Genomic DNA, 25,159 nt, shown 5'->3' on the forward strand with positions numbered 1-25,159 from the left:
GGAGGCGGCCGCTGAATGAAGATTTTGGCTCTGGGACTTTTACCTCAGATGGAGGAAAGGAAGAAGGGAGGGGGGAGAGAAGGAGGGAGGGGGGGGAAGAAAGATGTTTGGAAAGAGGGTGATAGGTTGAGGAGGAGAAAGAGGGAGGGAAGTAGGAAAACAGGAAAGGAAAGAGGGAGAATAAGGGACAGTAGGAGGGAGGGAGAGGGACAAGGTGTGACGTTATCAGTGTTTGGTGGTAACACGTTACTCAGTCCTTCCTTACTTGTTACTACTACCTTACACCCTAAACAAAATGGTTCTATAATGTACCAGAAAACTGCAGATTGGAGTTTCAGTTCTACAAACATTTCTCGGAAGCAGAGCTGCTCCGGCGGCAGAAATAATCTCATTGGTTAAGTGAAACCTCAGTGGGCGGAGCCAAAGAACCGCCATTTTCAAAGTGCAAGTTAGCGAACTGACAAACTTGAGTGGCAAAGACGGAACTCTGATCAAAATATAAATTAAAAAAATATAAATGGCTATGTCTTCTTTTTTTCATTCATTCATGACTATGGCATCTATGATGTTGGCTAGTCAGCTAGGCTAACTAGCTAACCTATAACTTAGTATGGATAGATTTTTTCAGATAGTAGCAGAGCGCTAGGTTTCATATTAGCTTCCTCCTCTCTTACATCATGCCTTTTTCACCGGGCTTCAGTCTTGTGTAACTTAAAAAAAAAAAAAAACTGATTTCTGGGTGTATACTTCCTCCTACTTTACTCAATAATACAGTAATCTTGCTTCCCCCTACCTTACGCAGTAACACAGAAAAGCTTATTTTTACTTGATGGAATTGTAGGCTACCCACAATTTTTTTCTGAACAAGAACATTGGACATGGGCACTATTTCAGTTTCCCTGATCATTAACAGGAGAAGTCACTGGGTTATCCTGAATTTTGAAGGTAAAAGAGGATGAAGTTATGGAAAAGTAATATGTGCAACATTACTTTTGAAATGAGAAACTAGAATTATAACAGAGTACTTTTGGAGTAACAAGCCCAACACTGGAGGTTAGAAAGTGAGTGGAAGAGCAAAGGGGGTGGTGAAAACCCAAGGAGGGGAAGCAGATGACGAACGATGGTCCAGGTGAAGCGCGCGACAGGGAGGGACGGGGTCAACATGTCCGTTCTTGAATCTGTGATCAATCCCGCTCATTCATCAGTCAGCTCCCCACAGCCTCACTCGCTGTTCATGTGAGTCAGGATTTGCTCAACGAGATGAGTCAAAGTCAAAGCCGAGGAGTGCTGCAGAGATGGCAGAATTTCTACAGAAACTCAATGGAGCAGAAATCCCCTTTTCCTCTGAGTGTTTGATATTGAGAGACTCCATCAATGCGGGTCAAGGCTAAGCTGAGCTCTCTCCATCAAACAGGGACACCGACATATCTTCAGGGATGCATGCAGCTGGCTGTTGCATTCACTGAAAAATTATACCGCAGTGCTGTTGTGCTATGAAACGTGGATAAACCTCAGGTTGAGGTGGTGATTAGGGATATGAAGCAATAAAAACAACCTGTGAAAACATGTATGAACAGATCTCAGAGTCTTTTGCCACTAGAGGGCTCTCTCTCAGTGCCTCAGATATCTCCAGTGAGTGGAGCACAAAATACTCTTTTACAGACTTCATTACATAATGAAGGAAGTGATGTAGCTGGGGAAAATCGAATAAGTACTCACAGCTGAAGAGATGTGTACGTGCCTGTGTGTTTGTGTACGTGTGTGTGTGAGTGTGTGTGTGTGTGTGTGTGTGTGTGTGGGGGGGGGGGGGGGGGGGGGGGGCAGAGGATGACATTTCGCAAACAAACAAAAAATGTAGTGCCTCAAATGTATTTCAAACCCTTTAACCCATCTTTAATCCATCCATCTATACACCCATGCTATACTAATCATCATAATAACTAGTATCAAAAGGGGGTAGCAGGTCAGCCTTACTGTATGGAACTTGTCAAATCCCAACAGGGCCTTGCACTGTATAAAAGGCCACCGGACCAGGCCAGGCCAGGCCAGGTCTCATTTTGGAGGCATGGTGATGATGCCATGGAAAGTCAAACAGGCTAACGTTTTCTTTGGAGATGCCAGACACCTTCAAACGGAGCTCTGAGGCGTTCCCGTCCGCTGTTTCCTAACGGTCAGTGTCTGCCGTCAGGGAATGAAAATGTACCACGTGCAGCACATGCCAGGAGGCAACACACTGACAACTACTGTACACACACACACACACACACACACACACACACACACACACAGGGATAATGCACATATATAGGCATAGGACAAAGAAAGACACCTATGTAGAATTAATTTTAGTACTTGCTTCAGGCATTGACAGAATGCTAGTACCATGCTTTTCTCTCAGCTAAATGAGAGGCAATTCAAGACCTTCTTTGGTCCTCCTGTTCAAGGGATCCAACTCTCACTCTCTCTCTCACACACACACACTGTTTCAGGCAGAAAAAATGATTTTCTCTCTGTCACGTTGCACATATTTACCGCACACACCTGAACACACTCGCTCTCTGTCCCCTGTTTTCTAACTAAACATTTTATTTTCCGATTTTTCACAAACTTTCCATTCATCTTCTGTCTCTCTTTTTCTCTGACACACACGTTTGTGTGACTATACTTGTGAGGACTTTCATTGACTATATTCATATTCAACCCCTAACCTTAACCCGCACCATCACATGCCTAACCTTAACCTAATGGAAACCTAATCGGAATTATGATCTCAAACCTAAACCCAAGTTCTAATCTTAAACTGACCCTTTGTAAAAGTGAGGACTGGTAAAATGTCCCCACTTTGGAGGATTTTCTTCATCTTTTGGTCCTTGTGAGGGCATTTGCTCAAGTCCACACACACACACACACACACACACACACACACACACACACAATCTCTTTATGTAAAACATATCTCACAATATGTTCTTACCTTCCTGATCCGGTGGACCCTCCGTCTCCGTCTCCCCCTCAGGACTCCCCCCAGATCTCCGTCCTCCCGGTCCGTCCGTCGACCCGGGACGTCCAGCCCCTCTCTCCTCTCCACAGCACAGCGCTCTCCTTGTTCTGCCCCCCCTACACCAGCTCACACTACATCTTTATTCCAGCCCGCCCGCTTAATTCAGGAGATCCCACATCCAAAAATACAGCCGGCAGCTCAACCACCACCCTCCTCCTCCACTTCTGTGACCCAACCTCCCCCCTGCCTGCTCCTCCTCCTCCTCCTCCTCCTCCTCCTCCCTCTAACTCCCAGGACTGTCCCAGGGCATGAAGCCCCCCCACCTTAGATCAGATCAGCGGTCCTCAGCCAGCAGCTGATGCTGTTGCAGACCTATACAGGTTGAATATAGGTTGAGGGCAGGCGTTCCGGTCTCTGGTACTCCGTGGATCGGTGCCCTCCATTCCGGCTGTGGGCTTTCACCCCCTTCCCACCATGGGCAAACCGGGGGCCACGGCGGCGGAGACGGCGAAGGTTGAAGGTCAAAGCGCGGATCTCGATCTCGGCTGTCCTTCGGTCCGATTTCTCCTTCAGTCTTTGTCACCTTCTCTCCCTCGTTTTCGCTCCTGCGCTGCAGTGGCAGCTCCTCTCTGCATCCCCCTTTGCAGCACAACCCAAATCCTCCTCTCTCTTTTTCTTATGCCTCTTCTCTCCCACTCTGTCACACTGTCCTGCCTGGCTGGCCGGCCGGCTTGGCTGGCTGGCAGACCGACACTGCTGAGCTTCTCCTCCAGGGGCTCCTCTCTCTGGCTCCTACCCTCTCTCTCTCCTCTCCTGTCCTTTACCCCCCCCTTCCCTCTCTGGATACCCCAGCTAGCTCCCTATCTCTCTGCAGTGCAGCCAGCAGCCTCCAACAAGACTCAGGACTGTTTCACCAGAGCCCCCCCTCTCCTCTCCACCTCTCCGCCTGACTCAAAGCATCCTTTATGGGCTTATTTATCTAGCCTCCCTCCCTCCCTCTCGCTCTCTCCTTGCCTATTCCCCTCCTCTGTGGCTGGGCTGCTGACAGCTTGCAGGTTCCACGGCCACGGGCTGGCAGGCTGAGAGAAACTGCAGTATGCCTCCTGATAATCAATGCACACCAGCCGAAGCCACTCATACACATTTCATTCAAGTCAGAGAACAGAATCTAAAATATTGGAGCAGATGCCTCGCAACAATATCTCATAAAAATCGGAAGAAGATTCGTTTCCTCACTCTTTAACATGCGTTCATGCCCTTTCTCACACTTTTCCCCCTCTTCATTTCTCTCTCTGGCTCTCTGATTGTGGCACATGGTAAAATAGTAATTACTGTAATAGTCCTGTCATGGCCAACGGGACTGGGGCTTTAGCCCGCACCCCCCCCCCATCCCTCCCTCCTTTCCTCTCTCTCTCGCTCTCTCTCTCTCTGAGAAAATGGATGGTAAAACAAACGGCTATTTAACAGGCTGTGGGAGAAACTACCGGAGGCTGTTAGTGTACTGAACACCAGGGTTTTTCAAAAACTCATAACTTTGTCCAAAAATTATTCGTAAAAAAACAAAAACAGTATCCAGAGATGGCAGAAATGGCAATGATCTTGACAAAGACTTCCCAAGTCCCTAAAACTTGAAATGAGTTGAATAATTTACTGAGTTTGGAGGGTAGAGGCCTAAGTTCAGGTTAAGTTTCTCTTAATTAGCATACTCAATATCCTTCGCTGTGACCCAATATCCTCTTGGGGAGAGAAGAATAATTGTTTTGGGTCCCTGGAATAAAAGTCTGAAAACTGCTGCTGTACACTAAATTTGCTGGAACCTGTACAAACGTAATGCTTGCTCCTATAATATTGACTCAACAATTTCAGCTGGCTGATAAATGAAAATCCAACATTAAATACAAATTATGCCATTCTTGATTTGCTTAAAAAAGGGTAAGCTTTGCCTCCTTTTGCCCCTTTGTTAAGTGAAATTTAATTTTTGTACAGTATATACCATATGTGGCTCTGCCTCTCATGTTGAACACTGTGTTATAAGGTAGGCAGTGTTAGCAGGGCAGCCTCACAGTGGGAATGCCCTTGCCCAAAATGCTGAGTAGATATAAAATCTCTAATCTATCAATGTCCAAAACCTTTTTTTTGTTGTAACTTTTGACGCAGTTAATGTCAAAAAACCAGGTCATATTTCGGTATATGGTAAAAAAAAGAAAAAGAAAAATGCATGGCTTGGAGGACAACTCTATATCCTATTTACTAATAATTCATCAGCTGATACTCATACAGTCCTTTCCCTTGCCAGGAGGCACAAATAGCCTCTGACCTTGAGTATAATGAGTACACTGCTGGCAGGCCAAGGCTCATAGCGTAAAGAGTTTAGCTGCTGGAAGCCAGAAATGCATTGCAAGGGACTTCATCCTGTAGATCCCTTGGGCTTCGAACATGCCAGTAGTTTACTTCCCCCTTTTGGCTATCTGTATAGAAAATAATTGCTACAAACACCAGAGGAGGACAGTGCACCTATGCCTTGCATCCAAAGTAATCTCCATAGGTGGTGCTTGATGTTTTGGCTCCGCACTCAACAGAAACAAAATGACTTCTGTATTGAGAATAATCCAAATATGGCCAAATGCTTCTGGCACCCTGAAATGGAGTGGTGTAGAAGGTGGTGATGATGCTGAAAAATCCCCTTAAAGTTGATCATCTTCTAAACCCTATAGGTATAGTGTTACCTCACATCCAAACAAATAAGAGTACAAACCCAAAACATGCTTGGGTAAGACACTGGATCAGTTTTTCCATATATAGTATCTTGTAGTCCGAAATTATACAGTGTCTCATTCTCAAAAAATGAAGCCCAGAACAATTGAAAACTCTGGACAAATACCATATAAGCCTGAAAGAAACAGCCCATGTGCTTGCAATTGTGCAGTCAAATGAACTCTAAAACAGACTTGGTTCTTCACCAGACAGTTTATATATACTACAGGCAATCACTTGATGTATTCCTCCAGATAAGTCTAGTACAGAAGAGCAAAACATACTGTTACCACTTATTGGAGAAACGTTTAAATTCAGTCCTTCATTCCATGATACACATCCACAGACTCGCACCCATTAGCCATTTTAACAGAAAAAGCATTTCAACCAATTTCCTGGGAAGGTAGCGGTCTTTAATTTTCTTCTGACAGAAATACACACTCTTTGCCAAGCATTACACTACAGCAAACATTTGGACATTTCTTAAACGTGGCTTGTTGGTATCGTTACAAAACTCCTTGCAAGATATTTGAGAAAAAAAACATAACCTCCAGTGTAAACATAAGTGTGATTTAAGAGACAGAGAGTTTGGTGACGGCGCTCCGGAAAAAGGCCTAAATCTGCCATCGTGATGAAAGACCCCTCCGTTTCTAAATGATACCTTGACTCCGTGTAGGGGGGAGATATCTATGGACTGCAAACACTGGTGAAACCCTTACTGTTTGCCTGCTTATGTTCACATAGGGTGAGAGAGACGGAGAGGGTCATGCCTCATACGCAGTGAACGTATCGCTCAATGGCTGAGAGGGGCGACTTAGGACAAAAGAAGGAATGTTTTACCCTCAAGTGACTGGAAGCGTCTCCTCAGTTCTCTCTATAACGCTTGAGCTTGACTCAGTTCAACCCCCTGATGGACTCCGTCTGGCTATGTTTACATGTGCGGAGTAGTCCAGCTATTGGCCATACTCTGGTTCAGGTTACTTGAACAACCGGGTTAAGAAGAGAATTCTTTTGAGGACACTTCTAAAGGATAATTCCTATTGTATATATATATATATAATATGATTGTTCTATTGTTCTGTAGTTTCTAACCCATTGTCCCAGATTGCTGAAGGCTCCTCAGGGTAAAATCCATATCGCGCAGAGGCAGAACTGACATTCTCTATAAGCAGAGCGTATAAAAATAGAGTCCTAATTCCAATAAGTGTCCCCACCCACACGTCTAAACACATGCTGACTGCAGGGACTATGAAAATCCAGTGGAAATAAAAGTTTGAGCTCTATGGCAGAACCACAATCTTCTTCTCCAGCTTCTGCTCTGGGAAGATGAACCTCCTCATGACGTCGTCCAGCTCCTCCAACGCCAGCTGGGCGTGGAGCACCGCGACGTCGTCCCGGTCCGACCGAACCACCCACTTCAGGGCTCGGTACAGGTCCAGCAAAACATCACCGAGAACCTGGACAGGAGACGGAGAAGAAGAAAGATGTACAGAGGGAGACAGAGGTTAGAGGGATGGAATGGTGGGGCAACGGAGGGGCAACGGAGGTCGAAAACTGCTCTTCCACTGCCCCATCATGATTCTAACTAATCACCTGAGAACTCTTTAAATTACACGGATATAGGACAAAGCAAAGACATTGGAAACCTCCATCAGAAATAAATGGGAGTTGTGCGTCTAAAAGACCTGAATCCTTGTGATGACTAGTTTCTGTTTCCTCCAAACACTGCAAGTTTCAGAAAGCCAAATTTAAGACTTTTTAACACCGTTTCAAGAATTTAAGACCAATGTAAAAAAAACGAAATAAGGAACAAAGCTAGCAAAACCAGCCTATTTCTGATCGGACACAGCTAATTAAAGTTGAGAAACTATAAATGTGCAGTATAAGAAAAAGGTCTGACTATGTTTAGTAAAGAAGATACGATACATAATGTACTACTAATCTGTTCTGTATTAATCTATATTAAGAGTGGAAATGCAATGCAAAGAAACCTGTCATTGCATGGAGAAAAAATTAGACCCTACCTAACCCTAAGTACCCACGGATACCCCAGTTCCTGCTTCAACCCTGATCTGATAGTCCTAAACGCCTCCAACCCTGGCCTGCTCTACTCCACTTTGGCCAAACCTGGTTTGGTCTGGTCTGCTAGGGTCTCCCCAGCTTGTCAGTTCTCATGTCATGTGTATCATTAGCCATGTACAGCTGGTGTGGCGCTGCCCTGCTCCAGCTGTTCGCCTAATGACAGGACCTGGCCGGGGACCAGCTGCTGGACAGCCGAGTCGTGGCAGAGCAGCCGAAGAGCCACGTCGCACTTTAACCATGAGCTAGTACCCAACAGAATCTGCAGGTTTGTTTCTGTTGGGCCACCACAGAAACAAAGTTTGTTTGATTTTCATTTGCTTTTTTCAATGTTTCAGTTAGGTTCCAACATAAAGAGTACTAACATGTCTTAATCAGATGGGTGCAAGGATGAGAGACTACATTCATTCAGTTTTGTTCTAGGATGAACAGTTTAGAGGAATAATCTGTGACATTTTCACACAAATAATTGTCCATTTTGCTACCTGCTATTGCCATTGATATAGCACAATAGTGATTCAACCTATAGCTAGTTCAAGAAAGATTTTACATTTTATGCGTTAATGAGAAGTGACAAGCTATGGTAAGTAAGTGAGCTACGCTCTGATTGATTCAATTTGATTTGGCTCATCCAAGTATAGGTTTTGATTCCGGCCTTGCACACTGTTTTTAAAAAACATCAATATAAAGGTAGTGAAGTAGGTACCTTACTGCTGTTCACAACAAAATCTTAAATATACAGTATACTTAGCCTTCGTTATGGGAACAAGTCTCCCATACTCAGAGTTTTCCTTCTAGGTGTGTATTGGCTTTCAAATCATAATAAAGGCCAAGATAACTGCTTGTACTTACAAGGTTTTCACATGTTAACAGCAATTTGTATATTGCTTTTATGTTCTTTTTTCCCTTCACTCATCCACACATTTTATCTTAATTACCGTTCTTAAAGCGGTACTTAAACTTTTTCGAACAGTGCTTCATAAATAAAGTGCATCATCATTACACTCTGCCATCCATATGGCATTTGGTGGACACTTTTATCCAAAGCGCCTTGCAGTGCCATGAGTGCATATATTCACAGCATGGGAAACACACCGCTCACCCTGGCAGCGTTGGCCCCATGCTCTACCCACTGACCACATCATCAACAGTAAGATGGCGAACGAGATCCAGTCAGTGATCCCGAACATATGCATGCTGGCCAAGGAACTGTGGAGGACTATCTAAGAACAACACTTGAGCCCAGACGTCACCAATAAGCAAGGACTATTGCAAACATAGCTGTCAAAATGAGGCATGTGACACAGTGAGAGAGAGAATTGGGTTTTATTCTCTTAAACAGGGTGTTCTGTGTGAGTCTCCTTCCTGCCCTCGGTGAGAAGCTGCCATTTAGTCTATTATCATGGTGCTGACCACAGGGAAACTGTGACTAGATTACAGGACCTGTCAGGGTCTGTAACAACAGCCTCTCGCCCTCCAAAACAGACCCAACGCCAAACTTTTCAACATACTTTCAGCCTGAGAAAAGAGGGGAAAAGGACAATATGGAGTCCTGGGCCATTCCCCAATGTTAAGAGTGAGTTCTTCTAACTTGTATTTGACTGCGTTTTCAGTCTCTGACAGTGTAGACATTCTTAAACCATGGTTACATAGGGTCCCTCTGAACTTTTGGCCTTGCAACCTTGTTGATACAATGGCAGTGAACACACACAAGTACCAACTTACCAACACGCATCCACACATATGCGCTGATCTTAAAACCAATGAGTCTTTTTTTCCTGACTGAAGTGCACAGTTGATGCTGTTTTCATATGTTTTCAACTCTCAAGCAAATTTTAAGCAACCTTTTCAAATGTCGCAAAAAATGCAAATTAGGTGTATTTCCATCAGCTGGGGTGAAACGAATAAACAGGCTTCTTGGATACCAAAAAACATATCTGTGAGAAAACTGAAGTTGTTGTTCTTTAGTGTCAGCTAATGTTGGCCATATTTTACTCTGTTCAAAAACGAAAACAAATAAATGCACTTGCAAAATACAATAATCACTAACTAATGGCCATACAACCACGATGGAGACTTATACATGGTAACAACAAAACATTTAACATTTCTGGGAGGTTGTGACACATTATTGTCGCTATACTTTATTTAACAACTATTTCCATTTCTATTTATCCCATCATTTCTTTATCAACAAAAACATTTCCTTCTTAATCGAGTGTTGAAACTTTTTTGTGATATCGAGGAGAACTGTATCAAAATGTGCTGCTTCCATTCAGCTTCTCTAATCCGACACATCATAATTAACCCGGCTAATGTCATTTGACAACAAATCTGTCTCTCTCTGCAGCTTTGGAAATGAATGTCCTCTCCAATCTTGATCCTTGAATATTCACTTTCAGCATACAGTTATCTGCTTTCTTTCAAAGAGGCTTTGAAAGGATTTGAAAGCATTGGTTAACTCTCCCTCTCCTGGTGGAAAATTACCAGCTGTGAATCGTTCAGAAACACTGACTGCCATGGCCAGTTATTTAACTGCATTGTTGGATGGGGGTATAGGTCGGTGCTTTGTTAAGCTGGCAGGGAGGACAAACAGCTTGAGAATACTGAGGAAGTGAATCATTCAGTGTTACTGAAGCCCCACTGACCCATATTTACCTGAAGGTCAAAGGGAAAACTACTGCCCCGCTCATTCTTGCCCCAAAGTTGAAGTTCAGGGCATATAGTCTTTATCAGCGCACTCAGTACATGGTAACTTGTTTGTACCGTGTATGTGTGTGTCCAGTTGTGGAAATGTGGGTGTTTATGCAAACTAGAGAGAGAGAGAGTGTGTGTGTGTGTGTGTGTGTGTGTGTGTGTGTGTGTGTGTGTGTGTGTGTGTGTGTGTGTGTGTGTGTGTGTGTGTGTGTATACCTGGGTGGCTTTGTCGCTGAGGCCTCGAAGCAGCAGGGCAATAACGTGGACGGCGGCCCTCCTCACCTCGACCTCCCTCTCTGTCTTTATCAGCGCAGTCAGACAGGAGCTCAGCTGCAGAACACACACACACACACACACACACACACACACACACACACACAAACAAATTATATCTACCGTTTTAAAAACATGTAAAAGGCAATGAATAGTTCAGATGCAGGTAAAGCTTGCAGGGACTACATGTTAACGGACGGCATTAAAGGATAAGGCTGGTGTTTTTTAATGCATTTCTTACCGTCAACAAATCCTATGAAAATAACAAAATCAGCAATGATTTGGTTTTGCCAACAAGTCTCGTCCATGTAGCCGGTGCCCAATGAAGCCATGTCCCAGCAGCCATAGCACTCCATTGTATTAAAAAAACAATTAAAAACACGTCAAAGAGCCATGCCGTTGCTCTGGGCAACATATTTCATCATCATGATGCACCGGGCCGGCCGACTTTTTCCTCAAACAACTTAATAAACCGGCTGTAAACACGTTTGCGATCTCAGGAAAGTAGTTCCGTAGCACCGAAAATAGTCCCCGGCGTAATGAAGAATTTGTTCCTATTTGAATTTGATTTGGTAATAACTACAACAGCCTGACTTTTCGTGGTAACAGTTAGCGATTTTTAAAATTGAAACTATGTCTTTGTGAGCTGTATTTACAGGTTTTTAGCTTACAATTGGAGCCAATGACTTCCAGGTTGACGGCTAAAAACGGTACGTGGGAAGGCAGAAAGTAACGGGAGTAGAGCAAACGCATTGTTGATTTTGTTATTTTCATAGGATTTGTTGATGATAAGCAATGCATTAAAAAACACCGGCCTTATCCTTTAAGGCCTTTTTACACAGATATGTCATCGGCACATACCAAACAAATCAATATATTATGAAACTTTAATTAATCCAGTGACACGCCACACAACTTCACCCACAGTATAACTGACAAAACTCTCTTCAGGTGGCTCCATATCGTATCGACAAATTACCGATCTCTGGAATCTCACAAATTCTTCTCCAGTGTGTTTATGCAAAAAAGCTGGTAATTTGTGGCTAGACAGGCTACAGTCTTAGCGATTTAGCTCCTACGCAGTATAAGGAAATTTGTTTGCTTTCCCCAAAAAGGAGGCATGGAAATGAGGGGCTTCTTTTGATGACGTGTTACCGGCCTGCCGCATAAAAGGTCTGTGATGTTGCCTGGGTTCAGACCTGTGATCAATAAAATGATGATAAAAATAAAATCTCAAAATCAATTGTAAAACGAACAGGTAAACAATGAAGAGAGCAATGTGATTTTGTCTGTTTATACCAGTTTTTTATACCTTTTGAAGCTGGAGACGTGAAAGTTGGAATAATTTATGCCAGAATAATTTACAGCAGATAAAAGCACTAAACTTGAGTTATATGCTGGTCCAAATCAACTCAATTATAAAACTGACGAGCAACCAGTGTAGAGAAGCTAAAATACAGTTAGCTAATAGTTAGCTAACATGGTTCTGTGATGTGTGGTTAGTCTTAATCAATCTGACAGTAAAAAGCAGCACATTCTGTGAGCTGTGGATACACACACACACATGCTAGGGGAGAAAAATAAAAAAACACACTCAGTGAGCTACAGTGCTAAAAGGCTGAGGTCAGGACTAGTACTAAATTGGATCGATTGACGTATTGGTCAGACATCTAAACCAACACGCTCCCTCCTTCCCTCTCTCTCTCTTCTCAAACACACACACACACACACACACACACACACACACGGTCAGGGTGAAAAAGTTAAAGTGGGCAGGTTCATGAATAAGCATCCCTGTTCCTCAGGCTGACAGTGCTGCTTATTCATGACAGCAGGCTACAGCGAACACCAACACACACACACTCACACATCACAGCATCTTTATTTAAGCCTCTGACCACTGCAGCAGCATGAAGGTCTCTGTTCTCTCACACATATACAAGTATACACACACACACACACACACACACACACACACACACACACACACACACACACACACACACACACACACACAAACGCACTCACTCACTCACATGTGGGTGGAGGTTCTGTCAACTCAGACCCTGATCAAGGTGAGTGGACATGTATTTATGCATGTGCAGCCCCCACACACACACACACACACACACACACACATACATATAAGGTCAAGCCTCTTTTGGAGACTTGGCTGAAATTTCTGAACACACAAAAAAAGTCGACCAAAGACTGTATGACTTGTGCTTTTCCACTCAAACAGAGAATTAGATTAGATTATATTAGATTAGATTACATTGCATTAGACAAAATTTCAGTGATCCCTGTGGGGAAACTGGGTCATTGTAACGGCAAAGAAAACAGGATATAGCAGAAAAATTACAATAAAATAAAAAATATATAATGGAAGTGCATGTAACTCGACCCTCCTGTTGAAGCTGAAGTCTCTTTGGCCCAACCTCCTGACCTCTGACCTTTAACCTGCATCACACCTGCTCCTCCCTGACCGTTGACCTCAGAATGACCCCAACTTGACCGGGTCATCATCCTCTGGCCAAATGTCTAGACGCACTCACACACACACCTAGAATGGCCCAACATCTGGAGCCGGGTTGGAGTCTCCATAGGACAGCTAGTATTTAAAGCACTAACTAATGACAGGATGATTAAGGGAGAGAGAGAGAGAGTGAGTGAAGAATCAAGTAAAGTGAGATTATTGCTTTTTACTGACTGATTTAGAGACAGACAATAAAATAAAGTGGCTTGACTGACTGACGCCTCAGGCCTTTCCATCCTTTCTAACCTATCAAAACCAACTATTTATACATTTGGTCCCTGGGAAATGCTGAAAATATAGCAGAGTTGCCAAGTAAAGTGATGAATTCACTTTGGTCGGAAAGCTGATATTCTGCTAATTTTACTTATTTTCATACTGCATTTATTCCATATTTTTTGCAGATTTTCTTATTGTACCTGTTTTTCATATCATACACATTTTTTCTTTGTCTCAGTTGCACCCACTGCATACATACTGTAATACATATATATTTTCATTAATACATTCTTGTGTTGCAGCGGAGGGCAAACCCACCTAAACTGAATTTACCCACATTTGTAGCCTGACATAAATCTTCATGACCTAAATTCATAACACATATTGTAGCAAGTAGTATCAAACTGATGTAAGGGTATTTTAAATGGGGAAAAAAGTATGAATTAATGATTTTGTAAAAATATTATTGAGTTTTGTTTATATTGGTGGTTGTTGCCTAATGATGATCGCTGACTCCTTTTTATTTACCACAACATCACTGGTTGCAATATAGTTTAATACCACCCATTTACTTTATTCTTGTTTATATTCTATTTTCCTTTGCTGTATCCTATTTCTATTTGCTGCTGCAACAACCCAATTTCCCCACACTGATCATTAAAGTTTCATCTTATCTTCCATACAGACAGCCCACTGTGCTGTACACCCCTCCACCCCCCCACCCCCTCACCTCCTGAGCCAGCGGTCCCAGGGCGTAGTCCAGTCTCCGGCAGAGCTCCCCCAGGTTGGACAGGCTGCTGGCCCGGACGGTCTGGTCTGAGTCCCTGGTTCCCCGCAGGAAAACCCCCACCAGCGGACGACCGAGGTGGGGCGCCAGCTCCCCTGGAGGAGGAGGAGGAGGAGGAGGAGGAGGAGGAGGAGGAGGGAGACAGGACAGTCAGTTTCGGTGCTCTGGTTCACACGTAATTACCAAGGTTGTAAATCATCTACGGTTGCTGCTGGCACGGTGATAATGAACACCGTTCAGTGACTAGTATGGCAGTTTTCCAATAAGTACAGATGCGGTCCAGTTCCATGGCGATGAGATATAGACCTACTTATTTATCTGTTTGTTTGAATGTGATCTCAGCTCTCTGGCTGCTGAGTTGGTCAGCTGCTTTCATTTCTTCTATGGAGCATACAATAACGTAAGAAAACATAGCTTATAGCATATTACACACATATAGAGAATCCCTTCTCAAACAGCTATTTATTATAAAATCCAAAGTATGTGTTGTCTTACTATCCTAATAAGATTTAGAGATATATATCACTATACATCACTGTATGTACAGTATGTAGGTGAAGAACCCAGAAGCTTGTTCTCCCATCGTATGACGTAATTTAAATCATTTGCATATGAGAAGAGGATTATGGGAGTGTAAAAATTGCAGTTAAGATTTGAAGCTTTATACTTAAAGTTAGATTTTCACAATAATACAGCTTTAACCTCCTTCCATCAATTAGATACTACTCAATCAGACAGACATAATCTGTAGAAAATGGGTTTTTTTTACCACACCATGATGAATTTTGATAATGTACAGCTATAGAGGAGTTTTGTTGTTGTGGCTGTGATTTGGAAGTCAGAGCAGGGACTGAGGTATCTTTCCCAGGTGATGCTCAGCAGAGTCTGACCTGCCTGCTGAAGCGTTCAGCTGAGCACTTCTCTGATTTGAAACTCAATGCTGAGCCAGATGGAGTTACCAAGCCAGCCAATATATCCTCCTCAACTGTTCCTACAACTATGACTGAAAGATCCCCCTTTCTACCTGGCATTAATATGTGTCCTGAGTGATCAGATTGTAATAAGATGGCATTAAATGCATCAAATTCAAGTGTAAATGCACCAAGACACACTGAAGATCCGGTAACCCATAGCAGCACTCAAGGTAATGCAACACACATATAGAAACAACGTAAACGGAAATAAACCTTAGTAGTGCTCAAACGATTAGTCGATTGATCGATTAGCCAATCGTCAGAAAATTATTTGCTTATAATTTTGATAATCGATGAATCGTTAGAGTCATTTATCAAGCAAAAATACCAAACATTTGCTGGTTACAGCTTCACAAATGCTAAGATTTGTTGCCTTTCTCTGTTTCATATCATTATAAAATGAATACTTTGGTGTTTCTTTGGCTGCTGGTCATACTAAGTAAGCAATTTTAAGGCATCACTTTTGGCTCTGGTAACTTTTGATGGGCATTTGTCATAATCTTTCACATTTTATAGACTAAATGATTCATTGATTAATCAAAAAAATAATCGCTAGATTAATTCATAATGAAAATAATCGTTAGCTGCAGCCCTAAACCATAATTTGCGGATCCAACAAGGAAACAAATGTAACTCAATCAAGCGGCAGGCAGCTCAGATAGTAACATACTTTTCAAAAATGGATTGTTAGGATACTCATAGTTGGAAAACAAGAGAGATGAGGTGTTTACAGTGTGGTGTGCTGCAATCTGCATTTTGGTGAGGGAAAGAGAAGTCCGATTTCAGTGTGGATGCTGGAGACGCAGCTTAATGTCAGATATAGATGTAATCCAGCTAAGACACAATCTGGATATGAGACAAGTGTTAGTACGAGGTGGAGTGGGGACCAAATCGAGGTTTATACTGTAGTCGTAGTCCGTTTAAATTGCTGTGTTCATTGGTGACACTGTGAGAGTGAGAGAGAGAGAGACATAGGCAGACACACAAAGGATAACAGAGCTCACTGCTGACTACAGCTGCCCCAGCCAAGCAGCAGGGGAGCAGAGCCAACAGCATCCATGGAGAGAAGAGAGCCAGCTGACTGGCTAGTAGTAGTAAGACCTGTTCGACCCGTGTCTGTGTGTGTGTGTGTGTAGGTCCCTACAGCTGGTTATGTTGGCCTGATCCAGAAACAAACACATACACACACACGACACTCAGACCTATTTAGCTTGTCCTAGATTAACCTTTCAGAGTGCCAAGCGCTCTCTCAGAATCGGAGATTCAAACCCACAACAAACCACTACACACACAGAGCCAGACACACACACACACACCAGTTCAGCTGTTCTCCCTTCAGCTCCTCAATAGACCGTCACGGCTCTAATAGATTTAATCAAAGAGAAAATTGCTGTGCCTAAGTGAGTGTGTATGAGTCAGCAGGAATATTCTGCCTCACCTCTACATGCATATGCACGCACACACACACATACACACACACACACCTGCGCACGTAGAAAGAGAGATATGCAACACTGTACATCCTAAAAACAGACTGATGTTCCCAAATTTGCTGAATTTTATTTAGCCTATATATTCCACAGCTATATGTAAATAGAATGCCTTGGGGAACATATGGGTGTGTTGTGTCTTTCCCTTTTTGTGGATTTGCTGCCTGTCCTTGCACACTGTGATAGCAGCCATAGGTTTCTGTGCCTCGCTGCAAGTGGAAACAGCCAGCAAACCAGAGCTGCGCTGCGCCAAACTTTAGTTTATTCAACATTTACTCAACTAGGCGAGTCAATTAAGAAAACCCTCTTATTTACAAATGACAGCCTGGCAAAAGGGCGAACTTGGCCACTTGGGGGGCGAAGACAAACACAGAGCCTCTCTGGCTGGCTGCGCGGCTAGCCGAGGGTCTATCCAATCTCCCAGCGAGGATATAAACCCCTCGATTGTCCCGGGGAAGTGGTACGATGGCGATCTGGCAGACAGACGCGGAGCCGGGGGGGAAAAACCAAAACAGGGACTTCTATCAGGGAAAGGTTTTGACACACAAAGTCCCTTCTAGACAGAGAGCTGGGTGGAAAACAAGCGCGCTCTATGGCTTTTGTGGTGCGGCCGTTACATGCCGATGGCTGCCGATGCACAGCTAAGTATCGCAGACAAAACACGCATGTAAACACGATATAATGAGCACATACATGAGCAGACATATATTATCACTCCTGCATTATGTGCCGCTGACAAAACAGGCCATTCATACAAAGTCCGCTCTTTAAACTGTCATGTTCTTGTTGACTGCGTCATTGTAGCGAGCTGAGGACACACTTTTACTCGCTTTTTATTCTCTCTTCTCTTGCCGATGCTTGCCAAAATGGGGGTGTGAACCCTGGTCATCCAGTTGAAGGACAGTCTCTCTAATAACTAGACCACCCTGCTGTCCACACACTTAGCAGTTATCATGGACCTACTAGGACTCAACGATAGAGATGGTCATAATATGATGATGATGGTGGCAGTGGTGATGGTGATGATTATATTGATGCTGATATTTTAGTTTCTTGTTGCTTAATGAGAACATAGACACCCAAATCATCCAAGTGTCCCTGGTAGATCATAGGGTCCGGTGCTCCATGCTAACACTTTAGCTACACTATGTTGAGATATATTCATTGAACATAGCGTATGCTAAAGTGTTAGCGTGGAGCCTGCTATCACTCAACATAGTGGATGCTAAAGTGTTAGCATGGAGCCTGTTATCACTCAACATAGTGTATGCTAAAGTGTTAGCATGAAGCCTACTATCACTCAACATAGTGTTAAAGTGTTAGCATGGAGCCTACTATCACTCAACATAGTGTATGCTAAAGTGTTAGCATGAAGCCTGCTATTACTCAACATAGTGTTAAAGTGTTAGCATGAAGCCTACTATCACTCAGCATAGTGTTAAAGTGTTAGCATGGAGCCTACTATCACTCAACATAGTGTATGTTAAGTGTTAGCATGGAGCCTACTATCACTCAATATAGTGTATGTTAAAGTGTTAGCATGGAGCCTGCTATCACTCAACATAGTGTATGTTAAAGTGTTAGCATGGAGCCTACTATCACTCAACATAGTGTATGTTAAAGTGTTAGCATGGAGCCTGCTATCACTCAACATAGTGTATGTTAAAGTGTTAGCATGGAGCCTGCTATCACTCAACATAGTGTATGTTAAAGTGTTAGCATGGAGCCTGCTATCACTCAACATAGTGTATGTGAAAGTGTTAGCATGGAGCCTACTATCACTCAACATAGTGTATGTTAAGTGTTAGCATGGAGCCTACTCTCAACATAGTGTATGTTAAAGTGTTAGCATGGAGCCTGCTATCACTCAACATAGTGTATGTGAAAGTGTTAGCATGGAGCCTACTATCACTCAACATAGTGTATGTTAAGTGTTAGCATGGAGCCTACTCTCAACATAGTGTATGTTAAAGTGTTAGCATGGAGCCTACTATCACTCAACATAGTGTATGTTAAGTGTTAGCATGGAGCCTACTATCACTCAACATAGTGTATGTTAAAGTGTTAGCATGGAGCCTGCTATCACTCAACATAGTGGATGCTAAAGTGTTAGCATGGAACACCACACCAATGATCTACCAGGGACACACGGATGATTTTGGTGTCGATGTTCTCATCACTATGGGCAATGCCAAGTCAAGTGAATATTGTCACTAGTGAAGTAATACAAGCATGAATATGGACACACATCAGATCTTGCTCACCCATAGCCCTGCTCGCCCTCATCAGGACCTCTCCTACTTTGAGGCGGGTTTCCAACGAGCGCTCCTTGTCGGAGGTGGGGAGGGAGGGGCCGTGCTGGAAGTCTCCCAGGAGTCTTTGCAGGATCCTCTCAGGGTAGGAGTCAGCCAATACAGCCAGGCCTACAGACATGATACAATTACTCCCTCTGCCTTCAACAGTTAAAGATAATTACTCGTCACTTGTGTTTCAACTAGGATCCCACTGATATGTGTTTCTGGAGTCTAATGCTGATTCTGATTGATATTTTTGGACTGAAGCTGCTGGTAGCCAACATTTTATGCCGATATTCAATATTGTTAAATTGGACCGTTTGCATTCAAAAGTATTCAGTGTTTACCCCACAATTTTTTTATGGCAGGGTGGAAAAGCTTCTGAAACAGCATTTAGACGATGGGACACTAAAGTCACTATTGAAACCCAGGATAATATTACTACCAGGATAATGATAACACTACTATTACTACTACTACTAATAATAATAACAATAACATATTCTGCACAGTGGTATAGAGTTGGATTGCAATGTCACATTAGAATTGATTCAGAATCAGTTCAGGTCAAGAGCTTCCCATAGACAACCAGTGTAGTATTGATCAATTCTACAATAAATATGTAATCAAACAAACTGCATCATATCCATCATATCAGAGATGGATCACACTGACTGGCTGATATCTGATTTTTAATAAAGGCCAATATCAGCCCCATATATCAGTCTAATCCCAGTTTCAACTAAGGAAATCCATTAAAATTCCCAGCTGATTACTTAAAAATAGAGCATTTCTGTGGAACGGTCATTAAATTTATGTGAATATGTTTTGCTGCATTATTTGAAAATAACTTAATGTGAGTTGATGTGAAAAAATGCGATGTGAAAACATTTGCCCAAGTTGCCCCATTACATTACATCACATTACCTTGAATGGCGGACAGGTAGACGAACGAGTCGTCGTGCTCCAGGTTTTCTAAGAAGAGCTGGAGGAGACAAACCGGCATGGATTAATCATGACACACACTGTTTTACCTTACTGGGAATACACTGTCACTACTGTATGAAAAACATCAAACGCAGCACCAGTGTGTGTCTCCAGATCAATAATCTGGCATGGCACTGAATACATCAAAAGCACAATAAGACCAAATATCAAAGGGAATAATCCAAACACTACCCTCTGGTACTATAAGGGGCCACTGTAGATGTAGAGGGGTAAATAAAGGAGAGGGTGGGTTAGAGGAAGAATGAAATAAGATGGGGGGAGAGGATGGACAAGGGGTTGCTTGGATGAGTATTGATAAAATGTGGGATTGGGTAAAGGAGGGATGTTGAAGGGAGGGAAACAATGAGAGAGAGGAGAAGGAAGGAGTGAGATCATGTAAAGTGGGAGAATATGGACAAAGGGTTAAAGTTAAGGTAGAGAGCGGCTGTAAGATGTGGGGGAATAAACTCCAAAACATGGAGTGGGCAAAAAAGGGGGAAGAATCAATAAGTGTGTGGTGGTGGTGGGGGGGGGATCCCTGTTGTGAGACTTGGGGGTCCAGATTTATCTGAGGTACACAGTGGGGGGCTTCTCATTACAGTGAATAGTAAATGAGCTGCAATCCCTTCCCGCCCGTGCCACCTTAACAAGTCCCTACAGACCGCTACTGTCCCCTCGGCCCCCCAGGGAAGAGGTTCAACCGCCTCATTTATTAAACATCTTACTTTGCTCAGACTGTCCCAGGAGACAGACACAGAAAAACTACCTGCAGTGTGCAGTTTCTTGATGCACACACATTCACACACAGGCAAAACACATTGGTAGATTGTCTCATAGGTCACTAAGGCAAAGAGGGGGAACTATAGTACATGTATGCTGTTTTGACCCTCATACCATGGGAATAAAAAACTGCCAAACACAACACAAGCAACAAATGCACAAATGCATTTTCCATCTGATAAAGTGGAAAAGCAAAATACATGCATGTGCAATACATATTTGCAAACTTGTGATGTATTTTGTAGTTGTAAACAGTGAGATTGTAACTTGTAAAATTGTACACATTTCCATATTTATGATTGTATCCTATGTTAATAGGCCTATTTTATTTTTTCAATTTCAAAGCTACATTCCTATGGTATTTTTTTATTATTATTTTATTTCCTAGGCAACAAGTTAGTTATGTGTAAAGTTTATTTCTGTTGGATTTATTGATCAATCAAAAGAAACACATAATTTAAGATGATAGCTGAAAATACTGTCTCCATTTCATAAAAATGTATATTTGACCTTGTTTTTAAAGGCTGCAGAACATTGAAGAAAACCTCTTTTTCTAACTGCAGATTTTTGACAGGTGACCCACGGCATGTGATTTTTTTTTCTGTGGAAAGCTGGGGGAACTCGGGGAAAGTAGAACATATTTTGGCAGTTTTGGCAATTTTTTTATTCCCATTCTCATACAGATATGGGGAGAAACATACACACACACCACATTCAAAGACACAGATACTGTTCCTGGGGAGATTAATACTACAACCTAAATATGTGCTGTTTTTTTTCTCTCTCTCTGTCACACACACACACATGCACACACATGACCCAGAGCTCTACTGCCCCAGTCCTCCAGGGTATTGGTGCAAAGAATAGATAACAGGAAGCCCATGGAAAGAGCATCTATCAAGGCCAGAGAGCCTGGGGATAACCACTGAAGATGGATAATACGCCGCACTGGTAATGAGGAGGTATAGAAAAAGGGTACACACTATTGTTTAACTAAATATTTTATTTATTTATGTCAAGAGCACCAAGCTTTGTACTGTCTCCTTCTTTATCCATCAAAGGCTTAATAAATTGACAGGGAATGGACAATTTCGACTGTAAGTATTTTGCTGCACTTGTTCTCCCCCCCACACACACACTAGTTGTGGCTGAGGCTGATGGCTGAGCAGTCCAAGCCTCCAAGGTTTATGGACTGTAAACGGCGGTGTGTTTGAATCCCACCTCTGACAAGCAGGCACCCTGTATAGTTTGGAATGGTATGCTGGAGCATCCTGAAGATGACTAAACACGGCTAAAACAAAGCATATACAGGTATAATGTGACAGATATGGAGTTAAAGATAAGTAAAGACATAAAAGGGAGAAGTATATAAGCAAACAACCCACCATGAGGACCTTCTCCTGGGCCTGGACGGCGTCTGAGTCACCCTCTCGCACCATCCGGGTCAGCGCCCTCAGGGCCACCGCTCTGGTCGGCACGTCAGGGTCGCACGCCTCCAACAGCCAATCGGAGAAGGGCCTGGCGGGTGGGGAGGAGTCACTGGTACCAGAGCTCCGCCCTCTTCCTGGTGCAGGCTCGGCGTGTCCGATGCGGGCATGAGTGCGTGTGTTAGCGATGGTGTCCTGAGGAGATGAATGAGGACTAGCCTGCGACACCTGCGAGAGTCTTGCTTGAGTTTGCTTTTTCGTAGAAGGCACATTGCTGTGATTCTGTGTCGTTTCAGGGTTTCTGGAGCGCTGAGCGGCGGCGGCGGTGAGGTCGTCGGGCCGGTAGGCGCCGTGCGTGGCGATGACGGCTCGGAGGCCTGACGCCAGCTCCTGGACAAACGCCTCGGGGTGCTTCTGAGATAGCGTCTCCAGAGGTGGGAGCAGCCTCGACATGGAGGTGTAGTCCTCTGTACTGAGCTGTGACATTAAAAAAAAGAGAGAGAGGATAAAGTGTTTTTGTTGTTGCTTATGTGTACTGCAAGACAAGAAAGGACAGATATACATAATAATACAGTATATACCATGGCACAAGTGGTGCCCATGTGATTGGACCTTACTGTGTGTTAAAAATAAGAAGAAAGAAAATGGGGAAAAAGAGAGAGTACACACCATATAAGCAAGGTAACAGTTGAGTCCACTGACATTAAAGCTGCACTAGGCAAGATTTGCATGCAAAAATACACCCGTCTTATCAGCATAAATCACCAAGTGGGGCTGCAACAGAGAAAAGTGTCCCATCCTTGTCCCATCCTTACTAATTGAACAGCAGTGAGCAGCGCTCCGTCCAGAGAAAGCTGGACTCACCAGCGTTAGATCTTTTCCTCTCTCGTCTCTTTGGTATCTTTGGTCTAAAGCATCACAGACTGGCCGGGCTGGTAAACATGAGCGTGCTGTGTGCAGTTTACTGACTTTTGGCTATTGAAGTTCAAATTATTCAAACCTCTCGCTGCCATATGGAGCCATCAACATGCAAAGTTGCCTAGTGCAGCTTTAAATGAGCTTATATGACCTTTAAGAAATCATTAAGGAGCCTCAACATGAGGTACAGTCGTCCACATCGAGTTACAACAGTACAGACTGCACAAAAGAAAACATTACACACTACCAAAACACATTTCAATAAAACAGGAGAGGTGGAAGTTTGCTTTAATTATTAACGATTTGAATCATGACAAGGAGTGAGTGTGTTTGTTGAAACTGATGAACAGGAAGAAAAATAAACACCAGAGAAACAGTGCCATTAAAGAGAAGCAACAGCTGACTCCTACACTCTCACTTACAAAGGAGATGTACCCAAATGTTGGTGTAGATGCAGTTTTATGAACATTTTTAGTAATGAGTACCTGAGGTGCAGAGAGCAGGGTGGCCACCAGGCCCATTCCCATGCTGAGCGTCTGGCTCTCGACTGGGCTCCCAGTGCTGGGACCAGAGGCCTGATCCAGACCCACACAGGCCCTCTGAAGCAGGGACACCATGAAGTCCACCACCTGGAACAAGAGGAAAGAGAAAAAGAAAGATAGACACAGAGAGATCCAAACATGTTAAATCTAAACTTATAATAATAAAGGAATACTGCAGAAAGACTGAAAGAACTGAATATCACACCAAGTTCTAAGAGGCAAGTATCAAATACTTTTCAGAGGTTCTCAGCAAAAACTAAATCCCTATTAAGACACCCAAAGATAAAATGGCTAAAAATAAGAGCTTATCCGCTGAATTGAGGCCAGTTTAAGTGTCTTAATCTGTGAGGGAATGTTTTTTGGCCCTACCGGCCTACCAGCCAGCCAACTTGCTCGCTAACTTAGGAATCTCTGTATCGTTTTTTCCCCCCCTCTCCATCGTCAACGGCACCAGAGCTAGAGCAAATAGACTATTTTTGTGTGGCAGCGTGACTCAACGTGGCCTGCTTCCGTTGGAAGAACTCCCACAGGAGCGCAGAGTGAATTTAAAATGTGCTGAAGAGAGAGAGCGGCGATCCCAGGAGGATAAGCCAAGACCTAACAGAGGTTAAGAAATGAAACTTCACGCGAGTTGATGTCCTAAAGGCAATTTTGAAGTCAAAAGGCAACAAAGTGCTGTTTGCCCCGCAACTATCGTCTCATGGATCTTCTTAAGCAAAAACAACCGAGCAGCATGAATTCAGGACACAGAGACTACATTGTCACAACCAGGCCATAAACATGGTGTAGTTCTATATAAGCAAGTGAGGTCCTCTATATACAAACTGTGTGCTTTGTGCTCCCTGTGTGGGCTTGTGCAGTAAAATATTCGTATCATGATAATATTAGCTGTGGCATAATGCTGTATCTAGGTTCCGTATTTAGTTATGGCTTCTAGTGCAGGTTTGTGTTAAAGATATACATGTAAAGCTTTCTATAGGGATGAATAAGCATAACACTGTGTCCATAAATCTCAAAAAAGCTTTTATCATGGCATTTAAAACACATTATTTTAGTCCCGTAGACCTTCATCACCTGTAGTTCAGAGTGATGCACTCATTCATCCCTACTGACTTGCTCAGGCTCAGGCTGGGGACACACTACATGACTTTTAGGTCAATTATGTCCACAATTTGGTGTCATGACTGATTTTCAAGATGGGAGTGAGTGACTTTTATCTCTTGCCTCCTGATCCAGTCGGGACCATCACCATTATTTCAAATACATTTGATTTTTGATTGACTGTAGTGTGAGCTCGGCAACCACTGAAATCTGAATGGCGACCGGCATTAGCCAATAAGAGCTGAGATGGAAAAAATAAAGGTACTCGGAAGAGAACTGTTCCACCTTCATGTTTGTTTCGGT

The 25,159-nt window shown here is 43.2% G+C and overlaps 1 protein-coding gene across 1 annotated transcript in view; it reads right to left on the minus strand.

Moving 5' to 3' along the window:
- Window positions 1-6,156: 6,156 nt before the first annotated feature.
- The window catches only part of tango6 (transport and golgi organization 6 homolog (Drosophila)), a 31,321-nt gene continuing 12,318 nt past the window's right edge, over window positions 6,157-25,159 (minus strand). The window contains exons 12-18 of the mRNA XM_071919369.2: window positions 23,699-23,842; window positions 22,254-22,772; window positions 20,029-20,086; window positions 19,072-19,230; window positions 14,287-14,438; window positions 10,748-10,861; window positions 6,157-7,212 (exon numbers count right to left, since the gene is read on the minus strand). Coding sequence (XP_071775470.2) covers window positions 7,036-7,212; window positions 10,748-10,861; window positions 14,287-14,438; window positions 19,072-19,230; window positions 20,029-20,086; window positions 22,254-22,772; window positions 23,699-23,842 — 1,323 coding nt within the window. The 3' untranslated portion in view covers window positions 6,157-7,035. The remainder of the gene's footprint in view (window positions 7,213-10,747; window positions 10,862-14,286; window positions 14,439-19,071; window positions 19,231-20,028; window positions 20,087-22,253; window positions 22,773-23,698; window positions 23,843-25,159) is intronic.

Source organism: Centroberyx gerrardi, chromosome 4, assembly GCF_048128805.1.
Source record: "Centroberyx gerrardi isolate f3 chromosome 4, fCenGer3.hap1.cur.20231027, whole genome shotgun sequence".
NCBI classification, from domain to species: Eukaryota; Metazoa; Chordata; class Actinopteri; order Beryciformes; family Berycidae; genus Centroberyx; species Centroberyx gerrardi.